Source organism: Sebastes umbrosus, chromosome 2 (assembly GCF_015220745.1).
Source record: "Sebastes umbrosus isolate fSebUmb1 chromosome 2, fSebUmb1.pri, whole genome shotgun sequence".
NCBI lineage: Eukaryota > Metazoa > Chordata > Actinopteri > Perciformes > Sebastidae > Sebastes > Sebastes umbrosus.
Window position 1 is genome coordinate 16,544,653 of NC_051270.1, and position 24,121 is coordinate 16,568,773.

The window sequence follows — 24,121 nt, forward strand, 5'->3', positions numbered from 1 at the left end:
TCACTCCATCCACCCACCAAACACAAGCCTTAAAGATGGTAAATTGCATTAAGACAATCACTCAACACCAGAAGTATTCAAGCTTTACCATATTTATCAAAGAGCAGTCATCAAAAATAAGACATTCTACATACATTCATCAGAAAATAGCCTATGTGTCAGATGGTGGTTGCCATAAAAGTAATCAAACGAGCCTATTAACATTTCCCAAAACAATTTTAACAACTCCAAACTGCTGTGCAAGTATTTTTGTTTCTTTCACACTCTACAACATCCCCATGACACACAGAAACAGTCCAAATCTGATGGCATTAGTGTACATAAGTCCGTGCTTCTTTCACAGAAAACCCCCCCAAAATCGACTGAAATTTTAAGACTATGGCATAGGCAGTCTAATTAGATGATCAAACGCATTCAAGACACTTAAAACTTATGAGCGTAACTCTTTAGGATTTATTTATTAACTTTATTTGGAACATAGCAAAAGACTATATACAAATTTATCAGTAGAAATCTTTCGTCTCCACTGGGTTGGTTGCTCTTCTTCTTAAATAGAAAAAACAGCAGGCCTCGAAATCTAAAAAGTAAACAACCACAAAAAATAAAAATAAAAATAAAAGAGAATGTAAATAAAAACCTCTTTATCAGAGGCAGGATCAGTTCAGTCTCTCTGGTTGTATTAATGGGAGCTCCTAAAAGCCCACATTGATTGCTTTCCCTTGTGCCATTCTGTGCCCAGAGAGTTCAGCGGATTACGGGGAGCGTCGCAAAATATCCAACACGAAATGGCCACAGATACGATATCAAGTGGAATCCAGTTAGTACGAGCGGGATGTGTAAACTCCAAAAATATATGCCTCTCTCACACTGCTATCCACCAGTGTGTTATGTCCCAAAAATATATTTTCATGCCTACATTGCTTTTATTTTATTGTCCTACAGGGAGGTTTATATAACCAACAAAGATAACCGCAGCACTGTGAGGCATTTGAGGAAATAGAACCATCGTGAGTTTTTAGGCATACACTTTTATTTGACAGCTCCGGACCGACTCGGTTCAACTCTTCTGGTGGCTGTCTGAGGTTCACCGGTTAAAACCACCACCACCAACCTCCTCAAAGTTTCTTCCTCCGTGTGACGGGTTTTGTGAAAACGGTGTCCATTATGCGCTTGCGTCGAAGGTTCATGCTCGAAGTCGGGGCGTCCTCCTCACTGATCCTCTTCAGGGCCCGCGGGATCGGCTCAGCTGGGCTGGGCAGAGGCGAGATCAGGTCCACCTCTGCGATGGGAAAGGGCTTCAAAACGGCTTTGGATCTGAAGGTGAAGAACAAACAAAAACCTGAGCAGGGAGTGATTTTCTTTAGCCCAAACAAACACACTACAATGCAAATTGTGACTCAAATTTAGGGCTGTGCAATTAATCGAATTTCAATTACGGCTTCCAAAGATGAAAGCAAGATGATTGACAAAACGATTATAGTGCCAAATTCCATTTTGCAATGACACTCATTTTGTCTTGTGTTATAAATCCAGCGCACCCCTTTCCTTTACAGTGGTGCACTGGGGCATATTTCCTCCGTGGCGGTGCGCCGCAACCGGCTGTAGGTCAACTTGGAAAGGCTCGGGGTGAAGATGCCACTTTACAGCACCCCTCGCCCGGACCTCGTCGCTTAGTGCGTGCTGCAATGTCGGCAACTTACCTGGCCCGTCTTGAAACAGACCCCGTCTCGTATACCATGATTTGTGGGTGTGATTTTTTTTGACGTGTCATCACCATTCATATCCATACAACCAATGTGTTTATGATTAAATTGTTTACTAGAGCACAAAGTTCTTCACAGATCTAGCCTCTTAATTTAGCTCTCAAAGTGCACCAGATTGATGCATTTAACCTTAAAATGTAGCCTACAAAATGTTCTTTCTAAATGCATGATGTTTCCAAAGTCAATGAGTAATTGTGTTAAATAATCGTAATCTCAATATTGACCAAAATATTCGTGATTATGAATTTTGCCATAATCGAGCAGCCCTACTGAAAATCATTAAACTAAGCAGTTCTTTGTCGTATCCTCAGTCTCAGGGGTCCAGAAGGTATTTTTCAGAGGACAACAGGATCTTACTTGGCTGTTCGTTTGACTGATTTTCTGGACTTAGAAACAGCTGCTGCTTTCTCCACTTCCACGAGATCTTCTTCTAAATCGATTTCATCCTGAAAAAAAACAAACAAAACATGTTAAGATTAAAAACGCTTTTCTCTTGTTCATTAACCCTCTAGAGCCTAGCATAGCGTACCGTATACGTCTGTGGACAGATTTTGTGACCACGATAGCATCGCAACTGTGCAAGACGAAACTGTGCGAAACTTTACAGGTGAGTAGTTGAGATCAACCCCGCTTTACGCCTCTGGCCAGATATAGCGTCACAGCTGGCCCAGGACAATATCCAAGAAATGGCTGGAACTCACAGCAAAAATTCCCTGGTTGACTATGGAGTTATTCAACAAAACCTTTTTTTTTTTTTTTTTTCAATGTCAAATATGGTATGCTCACAAAGGTAATGCCTGATGATGACTTTACACTGCACCAGAAAGAAAAGTTAGGTCCCCCTGAATCATTTGATGTAGAACGCTTGATACTGACTGAAAGAATAAGCTCAGATTTGGCAAAAATATATAACTATGTCCAGGCGTTTCTTTGTCTTTTGCATCTATGTAGGCTTTAGAGGGTTAATAATTGTTACACTGCAACTGATTTGCATACAATTAGCTAATATCACACTAGAGTGGTCTTAGTTAAAATTTGTTTTAATCTAAAATAAGCATTTTTTTTTTTTAAGTTTTCCTTTTTGCGGTAGAATCAAAAACAACTCTCTGCTTAGTGACATCAATAAGATCATGGGATTACATGTTTGAGGAACTGACCTACAGACTAATTAAATTCAGGTTAAAACACAAATCCAGCCTCCTCAACACTAAAAAAGTGTGAACGTCATAAGCAGAAGCACTTACATGAGGAGCAACAGAGGTATCTTTGACAACTCTTCTCCTGCTGCGAGTGACGGGCGCTGCAGACTCTTCACTCGGGCCGGGAGACTCTGCTCTTTTAGCTGACGCACAGACACAACACAGGGTTAAAACCATCATGGATGAATGGATGGACTTACAGGTAAATAGAGAACCAGCTCACCTCTTGTTCTTCTCCGTGAGGGAGAGTAGATGAACGAATACTCGTCTGGACAAGACTCCTCCTCTTTGGGTTCGGGGTCCAGGCTGTCTTCCACAGACTTCGTACTCCTCTTGCTGGTTCTCACCATCTTTGTGACGACTACTCCTCCTGTAATTCATAACAAAGAGTTTACACTATATTCTATGACAGACAGAAACTGAGATGCAGAAAAAAAAAAGTAGTACAAACGCAGCTCTATTTTCTGTCTGTACGCAGCTTCCAACATACCTTCCTGCTTCCCTTCCTCATCCTGAAGTCTCTTGATGAGGGCGTCTGCGACTGGGGTTTCAGAGTCCACCTCCAACGGTGAGTCCAGTAAGGGGAGGTCTTCCTCAGGGTGATCCCAGAGTTTGCTTCTAGTTGGTCGACGGGAGTTGGTGAGACCAGCATTGCTGTTAAGTTCAGGCTCGAGTTGAACTGCACTTTCTTTTATATTTTCTGTTATCGTCACTCCTCTCGTCTTCCTTGCGCTCTGAGGAATTAATACAGGAACCAATTTCACCTGGGAGTGTAAAGTGTCATCAATGATCAACAGTGCTTGGATTGGATTTATCAACATGTAATACGGAATAATGTAAAATGTACAATAATATGATATGAAAACTAATTAGTGGGGCTGTCAATCGATTAACATATTTAATCGTGATTAATCACATGAGTGTCCATAGTTAAATGCAATTAATCGCAAATTAATCTTACATTTTTTGTCAAGTATTTAATACTCTTATTAACATGGAAGTGGGAAAATATGCTTGTTTTATGCAAATGTATGAAACATTTATTATTGGAACTCAATTAACACAAAACAATGACAAATATTGTCCAGAAACCCTCACAGGTACTGCATTTAGCATCAAAAATATGCTCAAATCATATTTTACATGGCAAACTCAAGCCCAACAGGCAACAACAGCTGTCAGTGTGTCAGTGTGCTGACTTGACTATGACTTGCCCTCATTCACATATCTAGAGGTCAGAGGTCAAGGGACCCCTTTGAAAATGGCCATGGCAGTTATTCCTCGCCAAAATGAGTTCGTTTGCAGCGTTATTTAGCCTCCTTCATGACAACCTAGTATGACATTGTGGAGTAGGTTTTCTGGTTCCATATGATGCCAGTCTCTTCAATCTAGTTTTTAAAACAAGCCTGTTACAACCTTAAAATTGCAAGTTGTGTTAATGCGTTAACGAAATTGCGCCAAAAAATTATTAACGCATTAACGTTGACGGCCCTACTAATTATTTTACAGAAAGTTGTTTTTCAAATGTATTAAAGACAAAAGTCAGTTGGCGTTTTAACGTCAAACAAAAAAGGCTTAATATCTGTCAGCATCACATGACGGTGAATAAGATGAAGCTTCACATTCTCGGTATGTTACTGACAAAAAAACATTCTCATATCTACGACAACTTTCAGCTTATTCAACATCATGATCTTGCAAAAGAAAAGAAAGAGATGAATTACTTACTTGTGGATACACATTTAGGGTAATCCGGTTGGACTGTCGAGTCGCCCTGCCGGGGCTGGAAGGTTTTTTGCTCTCTTCCTCCTCCAGCGTCTCTGATGATTCTGTTTTACTTTTCCTGGAGTTGCGTTTGGCGGGGGACGCAAACACCTCCGCCTGTTTCTGCTCTTCTAACAAGATCTGTAACGGTGTTGCCACCACCTCACTGCTGCTCAATATCCTTCTGCTGGACCTCCTCGGAGTGATTTCCTGAGTGGTCCTGCGTTTGGCCGGTGTGGGACTCTTGGCGCTTGTTCGTCGAGAAACCTTTGTATCTGTGACCTCATCCTCCTGTTCCTCCTCATCTTCACCTTGGGTCCTTTGGCTGGACCTTGTTGAGGAGGCCCTCTGGGCAACCCGCCGCCTGGCTGGAGAAGAGGCCTTTGAGGTTGATGCAACTGTGGTGTCGTTATCCATGGCGTTCCCCTCTTCAACCTCGTCTTTAGGAGGCTCTGGCTGAGAATTACGAGTACTTCTTCGAGGTGGGCTTGCTTGGACTTTAGTTTCTTTGTTCTGTTTACTTTTTCTAGGTGTACGACTAGGCGAAGCAGGAAGCAGGTACTTTGTTTCTACCTCCTCCACTTCCTCTGCTTCCTCTAGGAGAGGAGAAATAAAGGAAACCGTCCTCCCTCTTGTGGTCATCCGTGTTGGGGTCGAGGGAGCTTTCTTTTTCCTCTGAGAAGTGGGCGTCTCTGGCACAGGTTTCTCTTCTTCAATATCTTTTCTCGGTCTTCCCCTGGTTTTCTTTCCTGTTTCCTGCTCCGTCTTAATTTCTTCCCTGTTATCCTCTTCTGTCTCTGCTACGGCTCCATGGTCCTGTTGCTCCTCCTCCACAGCAGTCTCTGTCTCTGTGCTGGGGGTTATCTCCGTGTCCATATTAACAGGCCCATTCTCTTCAGGCTCTTCCTGCTCCTCAGCAGGTGTTGGTTTGTCCTCCTCCTCCTCCTCTCCCATCTCCTCCTCAGCAGCATCTTTTTCTGCCGTAGAGTCTTTGTCATCCACAACTTCCGGGAGTTCTCCCGTTGGAGTTGGCCCAGAGTCTGAAAGTCCTTCAGGTTCATGATCGTCAGCAAGCACTACTGCTGGGAGCTCTCCAGGTTCATGATCTTCAGGTTCATGATCTCCAGATTCATGATCGTCAGCCAAAATTACTGCTGGGAGTTCTTCAGATTCATAATCGTCAGCCAACACCACTGCTGGGAGTTCTTCTTCTGGAGTTGGCCCAGAGACTGAAAGACCTTCAGGCTCATGATCGTCAGCCGACATTGCTGCTGGGAGTTCTTCAGATTCATGATCTTCAGATTCATGATCTTCAGGTTCATGATCTTCAGGTTCATGATCTTCAGATTCATGATCTTCAGGTTCATGATCTTCAGATTCATGATCTTCAGATTCAAGATCTTCAGATTCATGATCTTCAGATTCATGATCTTCAGGTTCATGATCTTCAGATTCATGATCTTCAGATTCATGAGCTTCAGGTTCATGATCTTCAGCCAACACTACTGCTGGGAGTTCTCCTACTGGAGTTGGCCCAGAGACTGGGAGACCTGCAGGTTCGTGGTCTTCAACCAACATTACTGCTGGGAGTTCTTCAGATTCATGATCTTCAGATTCATGAGCTTCAGGTTCATGATTTTCAGATTCATGATCTTCAGGTTCATGATCTTCAGCCAACATTACTGCTGGGAGCTCTCCTACTGGAGTTGGCCCAGAGACTGGGAGACCTGCAGGTTCATGGTCTTCAACCAACATTACTAACTCTGCATCGCTCTGTTCTTTAGCATCTTCTGTCTCATGGTTTGCCCCGGTGTTTTCAGTTTGTAGGTCGGCAGGTTCTGCAAGTTCTGACTCTGCTGACCCATCTACCTCAATTCCATCCAAGGTGTCCATCTCTCTCCTCTGGTCCTCTTCGGAGACTTCTCCAGACAGAGGAGGATCCTGATCATCTGCGCCCAAAAGAATAACCTCAGGTTTGGCCACAATTTCGTCAACAGCCTCCACTGCTGGAGACAGGCTGGGAGGGTCGGAGGACTGTAGATCATTCTCAATAGGCAGCGTGTCTGCCTCTTTATCCGCGTCCTCATCCAGCATCAGAGAGAAGCCGCTGTGAGTTTCAGACCTCGGGTCATCTGACACAACGGCTTGCTGAAGCTCAGGAGGACCAAGCTGAGCACCATCGACCAGGCCGTCCTGCCCCTCCACGAGCTCCAGGGGTACCAGGAGAGTGGTAGAGGGTTTGAGCTCCATGTATGATGATCCTTGCTCTTCATCCTCATCCGCTACAATCCCTTCTTCGTCTGCCCCGAGTCTCACCATCACCACCTCACCCTCCATGTCCTCCTCTACCATCTGTAATAGAGCAAACACACACGAGAAGTTATTTCTTGATTTCTTTTGATTGATCGGTTAATCATCTAGTCTCACTAATCGTTTCAGCTCTACATTTGTTACCTTCATCTCTACACCGGGTGTAATCAGAGAGAACGCCGCAGCCTCCTGCTCTGACAGACTTGGCAGGAAGTGTGTGTGTCCCTGCTGTACAAAGACTGAACTGGGTTGGAGGGGTGGCAGCCTCCCATTACCCTGGACCTCCTCAATGATCTCCACCTCACTACCAGAGTCCTCTTCCTCTTCTTCCTCCTCCTCCTCCTCCTCATCCTCTTCCTCTTCCTCCTCAGCTCGATCAGACTCCTCCTCTTCATCCTCATCTTCTTCCTCAGACTCAGGGCTAGAAAGCTCTTCACTGTCGTTCACACTCACAACAGCTAAGAGATTAAAAAAAAAAGAGCAGATGTGGGAGAAATGAGTAAAACAACACTGTAACAGCACCAGTGTTAATGTGCATGTGTGTACAAGCTTCCTTACAGTGGGAGTCTGTGCCAGTTGGCTCGGAGGATGTCACAGAGGCAGTAGATTTCTGGCTGGTGAACACTGGCGGAGCTTCAACATCTGCCTGCACCTCCTCTTCAACCTCACCTAGTGACTCACTGGGAGAAAGGAGAATGATATCATTCAAACTGTGAAAAACAAAACAATAAACAGCTGAAAGGCCGGCAAAGGAAACACAGGGTTACACAACATTTTCATAGTTTCTAACCAAATTCCCACATTGATATGTACACTCATTGAAAAAGTGACTTAGAGGGTTGTTTTAATATGGATTATGACCTAAATAATATTTTCAGCTAAGGGAAAAAATACTTGCCTAAAGTTAATTAAAAAAAAGTTCTGCCTGAAAATAATCCTTTTTTGCTGAAAGATTCCACCATTAGAGAACAAACTACAAATATTTAGTATTACTTTTCAATCGATTTAAATTCTTATTTAACTATACACATCTGAGATATGGTTTACAACAAAAAGTTTTGGATGGCTTTTAAATTTTAAAATAATTGGTATAGTCTTAAAGATATTTCTATCTTCTTTTTGTAAAGAGAAAAGGGCACAGACCTGTTGAAAGACGTCTGGGTCTGTGATGCGTTGTGGATTCCTGAGCGGGTGAGCGGAGGAGACAGATCGCCACCAAACAGATGTCTCTGAACAAACTCTGTCAGATCTGTCAGACAACACAGAATCATAACATCTTAGTATGAAGTCATTATAACCTTGTTTAAAATGTGTTGGGTAATAATGTAATATAATATTTCAATCTATACTGATAAGAGTTTCAGTTATACCATTTCCCCATATAGTGTTGTGTGTATATGAATCACTACAGTCTTGTCCAATATGCGGTTGTAATATCTTGTAATTTTTTTACAGTATAAATGTGTAATTTATGGACGGACCTGTTGATTGCTCCAGTTCCTCTTCTGGTTGGTTTGTGGGTTCAGTGGCTGCAGGTGGTTTCAGATACTCAGTGAACTCTGTGGATTCGGTGGCCTCCGTCTGGACGTCCTGTCCCACTGATAGATCCGGAGATTCGACCTCAGCGCCAGAGTCCGTGCTCTCAGTAACCTGGTTACAAACTAGTAGCATACAAAATGTGTCAAGCGGTGTTTAAGAGAAGTGTGGCAAAACACATGAATATTTTCAACACCTTTTATTTCTTCTGTGCCGTACTGGTGTAAAAAGTCGTAAAGAAACGAATAGAGCAAATTCTGTAAATTAATTACCTTGATTGTGGCTAGACATCTCCTCTTGGGGAAGAGTTGCAGCATCTTTATATTCGATACTTGACTCAACATCTTGTTCATCCTCCTCTTTAACTTCTTCCTCATTTTTAGTCTCCTCTTCAAGACCAATCTCAATCACGTCCTCAGATGTTTCGTCTTCTTTCACCTCCTCTTCTTCTCCCCTCTCTGTATCCTCTGATGTCAGGAGAGGGGTTTGCTCAGTGGTTAGTGAGGGCTCTTCCTCTGGTTCTTGAGTTTCAGTTAGGCCTTTGATATTCACCGTCACTACCTCCTCTTCTTTCTCTGGAGCAGTATGCACCTCCTCCCCTTCTTGGTCCTCTGAGAGAGCAGGGGCAGGTGCATCAAAATACTCTAGAGTGGTGTCTGTTGAACGGACAGATGCCTGGCTGGTGTCAAAGCTCAAGCTCAGGCGTGCTTGCATTGCATCTGATGGTCTGGTTTCTGCGGCGACATCATGGATGGAGAGTGACTCGCTGTCAAAGCACCTCAGCTGTGAGGAGGGAATACCACCTTCTGGAGGCAAGAACTTCACACGAGGCTGTTCTGCTTCTTCGTCTCCATCCTCTTCCTCCTCAGCAGGCTGTGAGGGCCAGGTCTTATGTGTAGCCTTGGATAGCATGCCTCTGGTCAGCAAGCTAATCTCACTGTCTGCTGCCATCTAGAGAGGAAAACGGTTCCAAAGAAGATTGTAAGACACATTTTAATGTGCTGATGAAGACCACTAGGCACAAATTAGTAAAACAGCGTTTTTTTTGTTTGTTTGTTTGTTTGTTTGTGTGTGTGAGGTGGCTTCTCAGAGTCAACACACCACTCCTATCTTGTGCTTGGTCTTACCCCATTGGTCCATCGGATGCCCTTCTCCGGTTCAGGAGATTCTGCCTCTTCGATGAAGGTGATCCGGCTCTCTTTGTTACGGAGTGGGGGGGTGATGGAGCGTCCTGGAGAAGCAGACGGGGTGGCGACGGGTGTGGGCCTCAGGCTGCTGCGCAGGATGGATTGAGGAGTGAATGCTGAGAACACAGGGCCAGAAGCAGCCAAGGCCCGAGCTCGCTGAGAGAACAAAAACAGGAGGAAAAGTGTAAATAACAAAATACCAAAAATGCTCCAGGAATACAAAGTCAATTGTTAAGAAAATACACTATACATAAACAACATTTAGTATAAATATACATAAAGATTTGACTTCTTTAGATATCCTGACAGGGTAAAGGATTAATCCTGCTCACCTTGACAACCTGCGGTGTTTGCAGCAGACTGAGTTCAGGGGCTTTGCTGATGCTTTTTGGAGAAACCCAGGAGCTGGGAGGTCTGGGAGGGCTGAGAAGAGGACGAGGGGTCTGACAGGACGGACGAACCACCAAGTCCATCAGCCTGGTTCAGATTGAAGATGAGGAAGGAATGCAAAGTATCTTTAATAGGCTGTCTTAACAAAGCTCTGTTGTGCATACACGTAGCTGTTTTGGAATATACAGTAAATATTAACATTCAAGTATTTGTTGAGAGTGTAGTAGTAGAGTTGAGTGTACAGTATACAATCAATAACTGAACACAATATTAAGATGTAGGTGCCATTGTTGTAACTATTTGAATTAAAAAAAAAAAAAAAAAAAAAAGTTAAAATGTTAAAAGGTTTACATGCATAGTTTTCCAAGTCAAATATTGTATAATACACGGCTTTAACCTCTCGGTTAGTAGGCAGCACAGACTCCTCATTAATATGAAGCTCTTATGAAAGTACCTTGACTTTCGTTTGGCGGTCATGGTGATAGGAGTTCCCAGGAAGGGCTCAGAAAGGGCCAAGGAGGAGGAGGGCTTGGGGCTGGCAGAAACAAAATTGAAAAAAGGTTAGAAAATAATAATAATACAATTTCTCCTGAGATGCAACTTTGGTATTTTCTGTTCACCTCTTGGCTGGGGAGGACTGTGGTGTAGCTCCTTTGCCTAACCACACCTCCTCAATCTTGGTCAGGACGTTGTTGATGAAGCCAGCCCTCGACATCACCTTCTCCCTGACGGAGCGCTTGGTGATGGTTGACAGTGGCTGTGGCCGAGAAACTGGAGCACAGCGTGTAAATGTGTTATTTATATTTGATAAATAGTGTTTAAGCTGTTGTTTAGATTACATTAAAACTAAAATAACAGACACTGACACTGCGGTTGCAAGAAACAAACATGTTACTATTAACTATAAATAGACATGATTTCAAGTTGAGCATCTCTTTACCTTCTCTGTGGATGGCGTAGGGATGCTGGTAGGGCTTTGCTCTCTCCATTGCCAGTTTCCTCTGGACTCTGGGCAAAACCTTGCCATACTGATCCAATATAGAGTTCCTGGTGTTGGACCGTTCTTTAAGCTTTGGGTCTCGCTCATTCTAGGAACAAAGAAGCAAGAGAATGAGGTTATGAATCTTATGGGTTTCAAGTATCTTCTCTCTATATAATAGCACAGTGACGGAATTTCCATATTTGGATATAGTATGTCTAAATTGATAATTAATTAAAAGAGTTGATTCTGAATATTAAATACATATATTATGAATGTCACATACTGTATATCAAGATAATGCTGTGATAATTAGCATAATACTATGTATGTGAGTGTCAAACATACCACCAGGTTCATCTTGAGGCTGTGGTTGAGCTGCAGGGCAGGAATGTAGTTGGCCTGCTGAAGGTAATGAACCATCAGCAGTTCTCGGTTCTGGAGACCCCCTGTACCCTGGAGAAACTTCTCCAAACATTCCTGAAACACAAACCCAACAACCACGAGTTTTAGGCATCGACTTTATCATCCAAAAACACAAGCAAAGATGAATCTACAAGCGGAACGATGCAGGGTTATTAGGGTTTTCTGATCATTTCACTATTCTCTCTCCTACCTGCTCAGTGAGGCTCAGGGGCAGTTTGAGCAGCTCCTTCATGAGCCCCAGCTCCTGGCAGCTCTCATACAGGAAGCCCATCAGCTCTCCCATGTTGAGGCGATTAGAGTGCTGCCGAAGTAACGACCACGCCTCTATAAGACACCTGGAAGAAGGACACACCAGCTGGTTAATGAGAAGACATAAGACATGTGAAAGTAAACTAATTAAGGACTGGTATTTGCCTTGCCCACATTTCATCGTTACAATACTCCAACATTGTTGTCAAGTTTTACTGTGCGCACATTTATATTTAATGTTTCTGCTGGTGTTCTTGGAGTTTTTTCCTTTTGCTCTTACCTGTTGTGTAGCAGTACAGACAGGCAGAGTTTGGCCTGGGAGGTGGAGGAAATTGGAGGCTTCGTAACGTGGAAGTATCGAAGAGCCACAGGGTGTTGGCCCTGGCACATCAGTGCTTGCAGGACACGCTCGTGCTGCCACTCAAACTGACACTGAGAGGCAGCTGGATGCAGGAGCAACTCAAATGAACTCTGAGGAGAAAGAAGAACATTTTTAATAAGCCAATACTGATGAACCTTTACATACAACAATGATCTTTTGCCTTGCACAACATCTCTGTGTCCAAATTTACATCTTAAAACGTCAGTCAAATGTGTAGTGTACCTGGTGGTCATGGTGGTCCAGCAGCCAGAGGCCTTGCACTAGTTTCACCAGTCCAATGGGGATGGCAAATGCTGGGGGGAAAGACTCCACTGATGCTCCCTCCTTATTAGGGAAGGAGTACATTACATCCAGCAACAGGTAAATCACCTGGGACAACAGGTCAAGGCTCATAAAGGCAGTGGACTGAATTTAGTACATCATTGGGAGAGTTTAAGATTTACAACTACGACCGAGGTTACTAGATTGTAAAATAAATCACCCAATATTGAACACCATGTAAAGATGAAGAAAGAAGTTAGAGGTTTAGGTAAGTTAAAACAGATATAAATAAACAGCTGAAGAAATTACCCCTGACTTCACAGAAACTACAGGAGCTGACTATGGCTGACATGACTTTATGACATTATTAAAGGATACAATTGCATGTTTGGCAGCTTCATCAATGTTGTCCAGTAGATAAATGTCCAACAGGGCCTGTGAATCAAAAATATACATATAAAATTATACATTGTAAAAGCCACAGATGCAAACTCAATCTGACATAAATTAGATAGTACAAAATAAATACTTTGAATGCTTACATGCAATGTAGGTGGTGGGTATTGCCCTGTCCCATTCTCATCCCTCTTCCACAGGTTGATCAAGCGTTCACCACACTGGCCAACCAAACCGTCAATCATCAGGCAGTCTGCACACCACTTGCCCCTGAGAAGACCACGGGAGAGTGTTGGCATTAGATCAACTCAGACCACCACCATCATCATCATCATCGTCATCATCATCATCCTCATTGTCGTCAGAAAGTAACAGATATTATTTAAGAAGATACTGGTTAGCTGCAGTCCTTGATCTGAAATACATGTAAGATGAAATTACTCACTTAGCCAGCCTGGTGAGCTCCTCTCTGCGTATGGTATAATAGTTGCTGATGACTGAGTGAGTGTAGAAAGGCCTGGAGATCTGGAGAGCGTCGTCGTCTGGTGGGGAGGGCAGTTACAATCCATAGAGAGAAAGAGAAAAATAAAACTGAATACAGTGATATTCACAAGTTTGGCAACTGCTGAACAAATTGTATGTTCTGATGCTTTTCTGTTAAAATGTTAAAAGAAAAAGAACTTGAACCACACACAATTTCTGCTAATTGTGATGAATATTTGTTTACCGCAGGCAGATTTTTAAAAGGCTACACCTCGCCAACTAAAAGAATTTTAAGAATTTCCCCCCCGACTCCACATTGCTACTAGTTCAAGAGTGTCTTTAGGTCACTAAAGATATTCAACCTGCCTCCAACTTGTTTACTCGCTGACTCTGAGAAATTGTGTTGTGTGAAATAGCTGGTTAACGCCAGCAACACCTTACCTGATCCTTCAGGCAGTAGGCCGGTACGACAGAACCAGAGCACCACCTGAGCGTACTTGGAAATCAGACTGGACACCATGTTCTTGTTCATCAGACCCACCAGGCCTAGAAAACAAGAAATATAAACAAAACCGATCAATAACTACAAATGACTCAAAACAACAACACGACAGCTTCTCGGTTCTTAGATATGGCTGATCAAAGAACAATGCATTATAGCTCAAAGTGTATCAAACCATAAAGAAATCATAATTTTATTGAAATCAACACTCTGTCAACACTGGTGAGAGTGTTTCATTACATTTTAGCACAAATGTGTGAATGTGTGCTGGCTGGCTGAACCTGTTTTTACTGACATCACATGGAAACATAACACCTGTACATGTGATTGCGTCTGTGTGGATGTTGCACCTTTTTGCGTGAGCTCCTGAGCTTCACTGAGCAGACAGTGGAAGATGGTACTGAGGTTACTGAGCAGTCTCTGGCTGTGCTGTAGCAGCTGCATGGTCTGAGGGTCCGTGAAGTTTGATGAGCTGTCAAACAGCGGTGCACCTAGGGAACAAAACACACACAGGATGAACAGATTTAAAACGTACATATATAATCAAGATTGCAAACAGCATAGAAATTGGAGGAAACAGGAGGGATTTAAATCGCTTAAATAATAAATCATCTACTATATCGACAAATGGACGAGGCGAGCATTTGCTTTCCTTGGTAAGGTTAAATAATACTGTACTGTAAAAGTTTGAGTTGTCATGAACCTGAAGGGTTAATTTTAACTTACAAACAGGCTATGCAAACATATCTGATCTAATCTATTCAAATGTATCACTTGATAGCCTGAGTTCTTAACAACGGGAAACATTTGGAAGACTTAATAAGATCACCTCACAAATTTGATCAATGTTAAAAATAAGCACCAACAACATTCTAAATAATTAAAAATGTCTTTGATTTAAATGATAAAATCATTTTAAAACATACAGATGCCATCCAGTTCCTCCTTGGTCTGGACCACTTTGTTCCAGGCCCAATCCAGGATGTAGCGCAGGTTCAGTGCAGAGCCTGGTTGTTCTGTTTAAGAGGGACAGAATTACACGCATTAGAGTTGACTGTATTTATATAGAGAGACTTCGTAAAGATTTAAAATGATGAGTATCTGTGTGTGAAATGAAGCCAAAGAGAGAAGCACTAAACAGCCCTCTTCACCACATACTTGCTGGCATGGTTGCAATGGGTTTCGGTGAGTTTGAGAAACAATTTGACAGTTATATAATCACGACTCCTCACCTTCTGCAGTCCACTGCTTGATACAGCCAGTGATCAGTCCCAAGGAGCTGGTCTCCACCGCTGTGGACAAGATGGCATCCAGCTGCTCCTCCTAAAGGCCAACATCAAGATACATGTGCAAATCACTATCAAAACTTCTGAATACATATTTTATTTAATTATGTATATTGTTTTTTAATGTAAACAAAAGGACGAAATACAAAAGCATCAAGAACGGTGGCTTTGTGTGGACAAGTGGTTCTGGAGACCAAGATGTCAGCTCAGCATGTGTGTGTACCTGAGAGAGGCTGGAGGCTTGGGTGTCAGCCAGGCGAGATGAGAGCAGGCCGGACATGAGGCAGCGAGAGTAGCTAGTGGAGATGATTTCACTGGAACAAGGAGCAGCTTTCTTCAAAAAGCTCAGGGTCTGGTGTTAATAACAAAGGTGAGGTGTAAGAGAGCCTACTTTCCATTCAAATCGTCTTCACATATTTAAATCCTACGTGAATGTATGTAGCTATTAACATCAAATCATCTTATGCTAATTGATACACAAGAACTAATGATGCGCGGGTCTGTTTTTTTTTTTATTACAGGCACCCACCCGACCCGTTATGAGAGCCAATCGGCATCGCCCGACGATATTTTCTAGTAAGCTCACCCAAACCCACAGGTCGACCCGTGCATCACAAACAAGAACACACAAGGAAAAGGCTGTGTAAACTAAAAAGCACAGTTTGAAGTTAAATGTATATACAGTCACACATTCACCTCTTATAATTTGGATCTAATGCCATCAAATTAATGGTGAAGTGAAAGTTTGGATGATAGAAAAATAAACACAGAAACTTGCCTCTTTCTGATACCCAGAGCACGTCAAGTGCACAATTCCAGAGTTGAGCAGGCAGGTAGCATCTGTAACATGAAAGGGGAAAAAACACCAGTCTTATCAACCTTATTAGTAAAATTATATTTCAACTACAAACCTGCGCATGTCTGCACAAGCAAAATTCTTAACAATACAAACAGGCAGCAGAAATACACAAGGATAGAACCTGGAATAAATGACAGACCTGGAAGATAATTCATTATTACACTTTTATCATCTCTCCATATCATCTCATATCATATTGTACATATAGTGTCTACACCTACCAAAGTTATATGTGGTGGGATTAAAGTACTGCTCTGGTGGGGGGCAGGTGAAGGGCAGGCCCCTGCTCAGGCTTCGTTCGTGCACCACCACATCCAGGAGGACGTGTTGAGACACCATCTGCACCACTGGGTCCAGAGACCAAACTGCCAGGTAGGGACAATTTTGCAGAGACTCTCCCGTTCTGACAACACACAAACAAAAGTGAAATTCAGTGTCGCAGTAAATCAATCAATCATTACAATAACCCACCGGAAAACAGGTGACAATAAACTCTTTATTACATGCATCACTGCCATTTTATAAAACCACCAATACATATCAGACAAGTACCTCAAAGAGTCTGGCATCTGTGCGTGGTACCAACGGTTGATGTCAAAAACTCCGATGAAGGTAGACGGGGTTCCCTGACCATAGGCCTTGACTTGCCAGCTGAAGATAGACACACTGGTGTCTGGAGATGCAACTGAAAATGAGGAGGTGAAGGAGGGAATGAGAGAGAGGAAGGGAGAAAGGTGAGGGTGATTGTGGATGTCAAATCTAGAAAATACAGGCAGGTAAGACAACTGAGAGGAAGTAGATACCATATGCAAAAAAAGAGAGACAAAGAGTAGGTTCTCCATCATGCAGTAGATAGTAGCAGTAGAAACAGTTTTATGAGAACACATGATGGTATAACCCTTTAAAGATTACATTTCTATACTATGACAACACTGGCAATGTCAAAGCACAAAGCATTCAAATCTGATGCTTATAACCAGTCCTCAATCGCTCCCTACACACTCATAGCTTCCACAGGTAGTTTCAGGGGAAGCAGGCTAACCTTCGTTCATGCTGTCATCCCGGTCGGGATGGGGTCTGAACTTCTCGATGGTCTGGCAGCTCAGCAGGCGGGTGTTGGTGGCCTGAGCCCTGAGAGGGAAAGCTGTGCCACTTAACTCCTGACTGTAACGTTCCTCACAGTACTCCAGACCCTGACAGAGTTAAAGAGGGGGGAGAGTAAACCAAGGAAAGTAAATATACAGTAGATACAGGACCAGCAGAATGAAGGTTTCACTAATTGAAGAGAATAGAGAAAAATATTGCACTACAGACCTCATAGAGGATCTTCCCAGAAGCTAGACACTTCCTTTCACTGAAGGCCATCTGAAGTAGGCGGAGGCTGACCATATCTCCCTCACTGAGTGGGAGTGAGAGGAGGTAGAGGAAAAATAAGAACATGGCAAAAACACACACTTTGCCTGGGTGGAGTACTTTTTGTAAATACAAATAATGTCAATTTGCAGAATCTTATGCTTATAGAGAGACAAAATGTAAGCCGAACTTCTGGGTCCTGTTCCAGAAGTAAGAAAATCTCATTCAAAAACACTTTTGACATTTGTAATAACACTGAAAACTAAAATTACAGCCATGGAACAGAGCCTTTCTCAATAGTATGCTGTGTGGCTCGATACATAGGTTTACATATGGATAGTAGTTTCATGAAAAGCATTCTTTAACGAACACCAGTTTCCATAAGCCCGCGTTCGCGGGCTAAACGTTGCAGCTTGACAGAAGAGGCGGGTGCACAAGTGAGTTGAGGGATCACGGTTAGCTCAGACGTGTGTAATAACAGCAGGACAGAGCAGACTGAATGCTTTACAAGTCTTTAGACAGCTGAGATTAAAACTATAAAGTTGAAATAAACAACATTAGAAGAGAGCTTTGGTGAGTTTTATGATATAAGGATGACATAAGTACCTGCACTATCGTACTTCTACTTTTTTTCATGGGAGCTGTAGTTTTTTCTTTGTTCAAAGTAATCATTAACTTCGTTAAAACCACAAAGGTTTCAGTTTCTTATAGCAACTACTGTAGTGGATGCTGATTTGTCTTAGATTTAGGGCTGTCCCGAATACCATTTTTTGGGCTTCGAAGCTTTGGTGAGATATATTTGAAGAAATTCTAAGCTTCGCAGCGCAGCAGGCCGACATGTTCTTCTGTCTGTCTCCATTTCCTCCATTTCAGTGCCCGGGACAGTGCCGCTGCCGCACCACTGTACACACAAGTAACTCTACACACAATAAACAGCAATATCCATCTGAGAATAACTAATAATAATTAATGTTGAATATGAATAATTTTGTGGGATTATTCCTTATTTCATGGTCTAAGGTCTAACGGTCTAAGCATCAAAGCTTCGAAGCATTCGGGTCAGCCCTACTTAGATTGTAGATTGAAAACACCAGGAACAGACTTAATTTTTCATACCGATGAAGGAAATGAATGACAGATTGCTTTCCGTTACAGAAGTTAGTGGAACAAAGGCTAACCCGGACGTGACGCCATGACTTCGCCTCTTTATATTCAAAACAAAGAACATGTGAGACTTACAGGTCCTGAGAAGACTGGACAGCCCAGAGGTAGCAACAGTTCCTGGGGTCATTTTCTGGCTCCTGGAAGGTGAAGGCATGCACGGGTACCCTGCCCCCCTCTAACTGGGAGTGGTATCTACACATGACAAGAATCAAATTCATATACACATGATGACTTGTTTTTGTATTTAAAATTGACCTATCAATATTCTTCAAATTACAATATATCATAGCTGCTTATGAATTCAGAAGAAGCACACACTTGAAAATAAGTATGTAATTAGTAAATTAATCTATTCCATATTGCATGTTGGGATATGGAAAAGGCATAGAGTGTTTCGCAAATAACAGTGCCAGTGTCGCATACAACTCATGGGACTGGTGTCTGGATCTATAACCAGTGGAAATTCCAGTGGATAAAATATAAAAATGCAGCTACCTAACACAAAGAGAGCCATGACCCTGAAGCAAGTAGCCTCTTTCCACTGTATTTTCACCTACAGTGGATAATACAAGCAAAATTAAATATATTATTGCAGTCTTGTCAGCAATAATATTGTTTTGTTATACTATATAGGACAATACAGTAATAACGTAATGTGGCCTTACTTCAAAGGAAAGGCTATCCAGAACTGACACTCATACATCTTCCCCACTTTCAGTAAATAAGGAAGTCAGAAGAAATACAAAGACTCACTCCTTCTTTAGGGTCTTCATGTTCCACAGCTGTAAGTATCCATCTGAAAATCCCACAGCCAGCTGGTTGGTCCTGGGGATGTACTGCAGAGCTGTGGCTCCAACTCCACTGGGCCCATTCAGCTGGAGACAAAGATGTCTGCCCTGTCGGGTGCTGACTTCTCTCAGCCGGGGGATCTCTGCAGGAGATTTGGTCACTACCTGCAGGTCTGGGAACAGAGAGTAAATATAAAAAGAGATATGGTTTTAGATAGAGAAACAAATGTGTATGGCAGGGAAAAACAGAAAGCAAGAGAAGCACTCCTTTACTACTTAACTAAAGGGGACTCTGGGTGTCAATACATAACCATGTTTTTCTTCCATGGCTTGAAACATAGGGTGTGCTGAATAAGGGGAACTGGTCATTTCTCAAGAGCAGTTTGTATGGGACAGAAGGCAAACAAAAAGAACATGCACACACAAATAAACCCATTGCTTCATCACACACACTCCTCACCTGAAGCCTCCAGTTCACTTTGGCTGCAGGACAGGTCGTCGAGACAGAGGTCCACAAGCAGGACATGACCAAGATCTGTTATTACGGCGGCGATGCCAAAGAACCAGCGCAGACTCTGGTGAAGGTGCTGGGTCGAAGTGCTTGCTCCACCATAACTCACTAATGGCTCAATAGCTGTAATCTAGACAACAGAAAAGGGGGATTTAACATATAGTTATAGTTATAATATATATAGATAATTTATTTGAGAAACATCTTTTGTCTCCCTGGACTGCTCAATCATTTTGTATATTCTAATGACTCCATTGATGTTAGATATGTTGCCTTAAACCAGTGATTTGCCACGCCACGATTTTAGCCATTCAGATTCAAAGCATAGGACCATCTCTACTAGATAAGAATAGAGGAGACCCTGATGCACCGCCAACTCACCCTGCCTGGTATAACCACAGCTTTGACCACCCTTGACAGTCCTAAGTCATAAAGACACAGCACGCTGCCCTCTGTTTCCTCCAAGCCAACCAGTAATCCAGACCTAGTCAAATAAAACAGCAAAGGAGTTAACATTTGATATTCCCTCAGCACTGTCATTAATATCTAAAAATCACTCTTTGTAACAAAATGTAGAAGCAAATGATTCTGACAGTCGTAGAATATTAATCATAGCAAGTTTGAATAGTAGTTAATAGTTTGATCACATTGATTACATTCAACATCAAATAATGATGAAGAGATAGTGAAAGAAAGCTCTGACCGTTTGAGCCAGCTGAAGTCCCTGGCAGCGAGGACGCTGGGCGCATGCTCGCCTCCACCACTGAAGCAGTATGCAGACAGACGTTCTCCTGTCACTGCATGGACAACCTCCAGATGGGGGCCACAGGCCAGCCAGACCAGCCCGCTGCGGCCTTCACACACAGACGAGGAAATGAAAGGTTAGGGGGTTATGATCCGGGATTATCACCAAGCTAAATTCCAGTATAGTAAAGTAAACAGCTCATGAGTTAACAAGTGACCTGCAGCTAGTCGTACAAGCTGTTCAATTGTTAAATTAAAATTCTTATTTTTGAAGGTTTTGTTACACCTTGCGATTCTGTTGTGACTTCTATGTTTACATTGTTGATTGGCTGGTGTAATCATAGAAGTGGTGTTCACGCTGAACAAAACGTGTAAGTATCATAAACGTTTGTTTGCCACAGGGCTTATATTCTGCAATAATCCAAAACCCAATGGAAAAATCCCATTGGCTTTTTGTTGAGGGAACCAGAGCGATGCTAACTTCCTGGTTGGCCTACAAAAATACGTCATCTCTGGAGCACTCTATAAAGCAACCCGATTTAATACATCACTAGTGTTTACCTTCCATTTGTCATCGTGACTAAGGATGGAGGGAAGACAACATACATTTATAAGGATTATTGATCAGTAAGGCTTACCAACAGTGAACTTCCCATGAAGCACAGAGTCTAGGGTGATCTCATCCTCCCCTAGAGCATCTATAGTCACTCCTGGGAACGGCAGCAGGCTGCTGGTGACTTGGGCAGTCAAGTCATGCATTGTTCACTGTACAAACAACCACACAGGACATACAGTATGTTAGAAACAACAGTTAATTTAACCTTCACTATAGTTCCCTATAAACTTGTTGCTATAGTTATGTGATCAAAATGTAATTTTATTTTGTCAATATCACCTCTCCCTAGATATGTTCATCAATAAGTCCAATGACAACCTGTGAAAGACTCTTTCTGAGCCCTTCCTACTCCATAAATCCACCTCAGGCTTTATCGGCTCGACCGGGTTTTACAGCACAAAAGAGGTCTTTCTTTCATACCCCCAGTTGTCAGGAAACATGCTGTCAGCAGACTTGCTGACAACTGGTGCTGCAACTGGGTTTGCTTTCTAATCACCAACAACACATGATATTCTGCTACACATGTTTGCAGATGTGAGCTCTGACACTGACTTCTGATAAAGTGCTTGAGTAAAGCACTACTCAAATCATTGGTAAAAAATACCTTTTTTTAACTGGCAATGCCAATATATTTTTCAGTTACATTTATCTTTTTTTTAACATTATATTTATTCATTTTTTCCAATTCAACAAAACAATGTCAACAGTAAATGGAAAATAAATAAATAATAATAATAATAATTTCACAGTTATATAGCTAATATAAAGTTCATTCCTATATTATAATTATTTATCTTAAGCTCACAAAAGTTTGTATATCTGAAAACATGTTAAATGTCTTTTTTTTTTTTTTAAATAGATCTGTTATATTTGGTGTGTCTTTAATACTGGTATTTGTATTATCATGTTTTACCCTGTGTTGATTTCTATTTACTCTTTTGTTATTACCATCTTTGACCCAAGTCTGTAAATGTTTATGCTGTTGTACAGCTGACTCCCAGAAAAGTTCCTTTTTGTCCCCCCATTTGTCTTCAGATAGTTCTCTTTTAATTCAAATGTTAGTGCTTTTAGTGTGTTTGTGTCTGCAACTTTGTGTTCTTGCTGCTGACCGTCTTGGCCAGGCCGCTCTTGGAAAAGAGGTTCTTAACATCAATGGGAATAACCTGGTTAAATAAAAAAAATAATGCTGTATCATGTTTTACTGGGTTGATTTTTATCTACTCTTTTGTTATTGCCATTTTTGACCCAAGTCTGTAAATGTGTATGCTGTCCCTCAACCTTGTTATTGCACTAGTGCTCCAACAAGATAACATTATCTCCAGCAGTATGGTATACACACAGTGGTGCTTTCAAGGCCAACTCGACCTCCTGAATAGAAATGTATCTTGTCGGTTTCACAGTGAACAAAAATTGGACACAACACTGCCCTCTGCGACCACAGAGCAAAACACACACAGAGGATTCAAGTGAACTCCCGCGCAACTAAAGCCTGTCACTGCGCAGCCACATGCCAAACATGTAGACATATAAACTAACACAGTTACCAAATAAACAATGCACAATGTGTGCACTTAAACGCGTCGCCACACTGACATACAGACTATTGACAGAGTTGTTATTAAGGTTATTAAAACAAACCTGGCCTCAGCACATACATCATCTTAGCCCTCACGTGTGACTAACCCATGTGTGAACACCCAGAGCAACTTTGAGATGTAAATTTGAGATTTCCAGACAATATTTTAAACATCATATTATATATTTAAACACATGTTATAACTGGCTAATGTTAGCTCAGCTGTTAGCATCTACAGATTAGCTTCATCTGCTGCAGTTTGTTAGCCTCCAGCTAGCTTCACATAATGTAAACAAACCAACTCTTCCTTTCTACAATGTAAACCCACAGAGCTGTTAAACACACACCACAGTAACAACATGTTAAAACAATGTGATTGTTATGTAGTGCTGTTATTTAAGACACCTTTAACTTAAGACACAGATCTCATTACATTAGCAGCTAGCCAGTTTAACGTTAGCGTGCAAGGTCATCGCAGTTTACCAGAGATAAAGTGAAGCTAGCTGTACTGTTGGCATGGCAGCGGTTACTACACAGCATCTGCTGTAATTTAAGCTATTGGATTAAGTGCTGCAACAAATCAACTAACTACAACACCTAACATGTAACTAGTAGTGGATAGTCAGGGCGGCTAGCTCGTGGCTACTCTGGCTAACGTATAAAGCTTATAGAAAAGAGGTTCTTCCTTTGTGACACACTTTAAGGCTGAACATAGTTACCATTTCACCGCCAGCATCACACTACAACCTCCTTCAACCAATACTGTCCTCAGCTGCTTGAATCTGGGAGTTTAAGCTCGGTAATGTTACATGTAAGTCTTGTTTTAGCTGTCCAAACGTTACTGTAGTGTAGCATTTACAAAACTATCATGTAGCTACTGGCAACACCAGTCAAAAGCTCTCCCTGTTTTAATCTGTTGGATCTTGTAGCCAGCATAAAGGAGAGTTTAGTGAGCTAGCTCTCTTAGCTCGGCTGTAAAACGTGATGCAATGTGCAGCTAGCTCAACGTTACCTGTCCGAGGAGGAGGATGACGGCTTTATCAGAGCCACGAATGTTTGCTTTTCTCTTTTTCTTCCTGTGTCATAATCCGCTCATTGTTCAAAGAGAGTACAAACTCATGCGTAGAGAGTGGTCTGTCTGGGAGTAGCTTCAACCTGACCCGACTAACACGAGATGCCTCTCTGACTTTAGGCTCCTGCAACGCTGAGCGCCATTTCCACGGTTGGAAAGTGCTCCATGCTCTTCTTCTTCTCTGGTTGGTGTTTCTGGGAGGATGAGGACAGAGATGGGAGAACTGCTGCCCTCTGCAGTTTAGGCGTGATTACTGCTTAGAAATATATATATTTGGGATAAAAATTTGTCTCAATGCCACTTTCCAATCATCCCTAGACATATT

The 24,121-nt window shown here is 42.2% G+C and overlaps 1 protein-coding gene across 1 annotated transcript; it reads right to left on the minus strand.

Moving 5' to 3' along the window:
* Nucleotides 1-76: 76 nt before the first annotated feature.
* ahctf1 (AT hook containing transcription factor 1) lies at nt 77-24,026 on the minus strand. The gene is made up of 40 exons (XM_037791065.1): nt 23,737-24,026; nt 21,171-21,297; nt 20,492-20,642; nt 20,170-20,272; nt 19,738-19,918; nt 19,243-19,450; nt 18,565-18,681; nt 17,287-17,371; nt 17,015-17,165; nt 16,525-16,657; nt 16,194-16,375; nt 15,892-15,953; nt 15,337-15,465; nt 15,060-15,150; nt 14,754-14,843; nt 14,178-14,318; nt 13,767-13,871; nt 13,288-13,384; nt 12,989-13,112; nt 12,825-12,881; nt 12,408-12,554; nt 12,084-12,274; nt 11,745-11,889; nt 11,477-11,608; nt 11,090-11,237; nt 10,770-10,920; nt 10,604-10,684; nt 10,092-10,236; nt 9,700-9,915; nt 8,845-9,523; nt 8,518-8,697; nt 8,180-8,285; nt 7,595-7,716; nt 7,181-7,494; nt 4,691-7,078; nt 3,453-3,726; nt 3,186-3,332; nt 3,008-3,105; nt 2,121-2,209; nt 77-1,314 (listed from the first exon to the last, which is right to left on the minus strand). The coding sequence occupies exons 2-40, from the start codon at nt 21,289-21,291 to the stop codon at nt 1,116-1,118; spliced, it is 8,280 nt and encodes a 2,759-aa protein (XP_037646993.1). The 5' UTR covers nt 21,292-21,297; nt 23,737-24,026; the 3' UTR covers nt 77-1,115.
* Between the last annotated feature and the right edge of the window lie 95 nt (nt 24,027-24,121).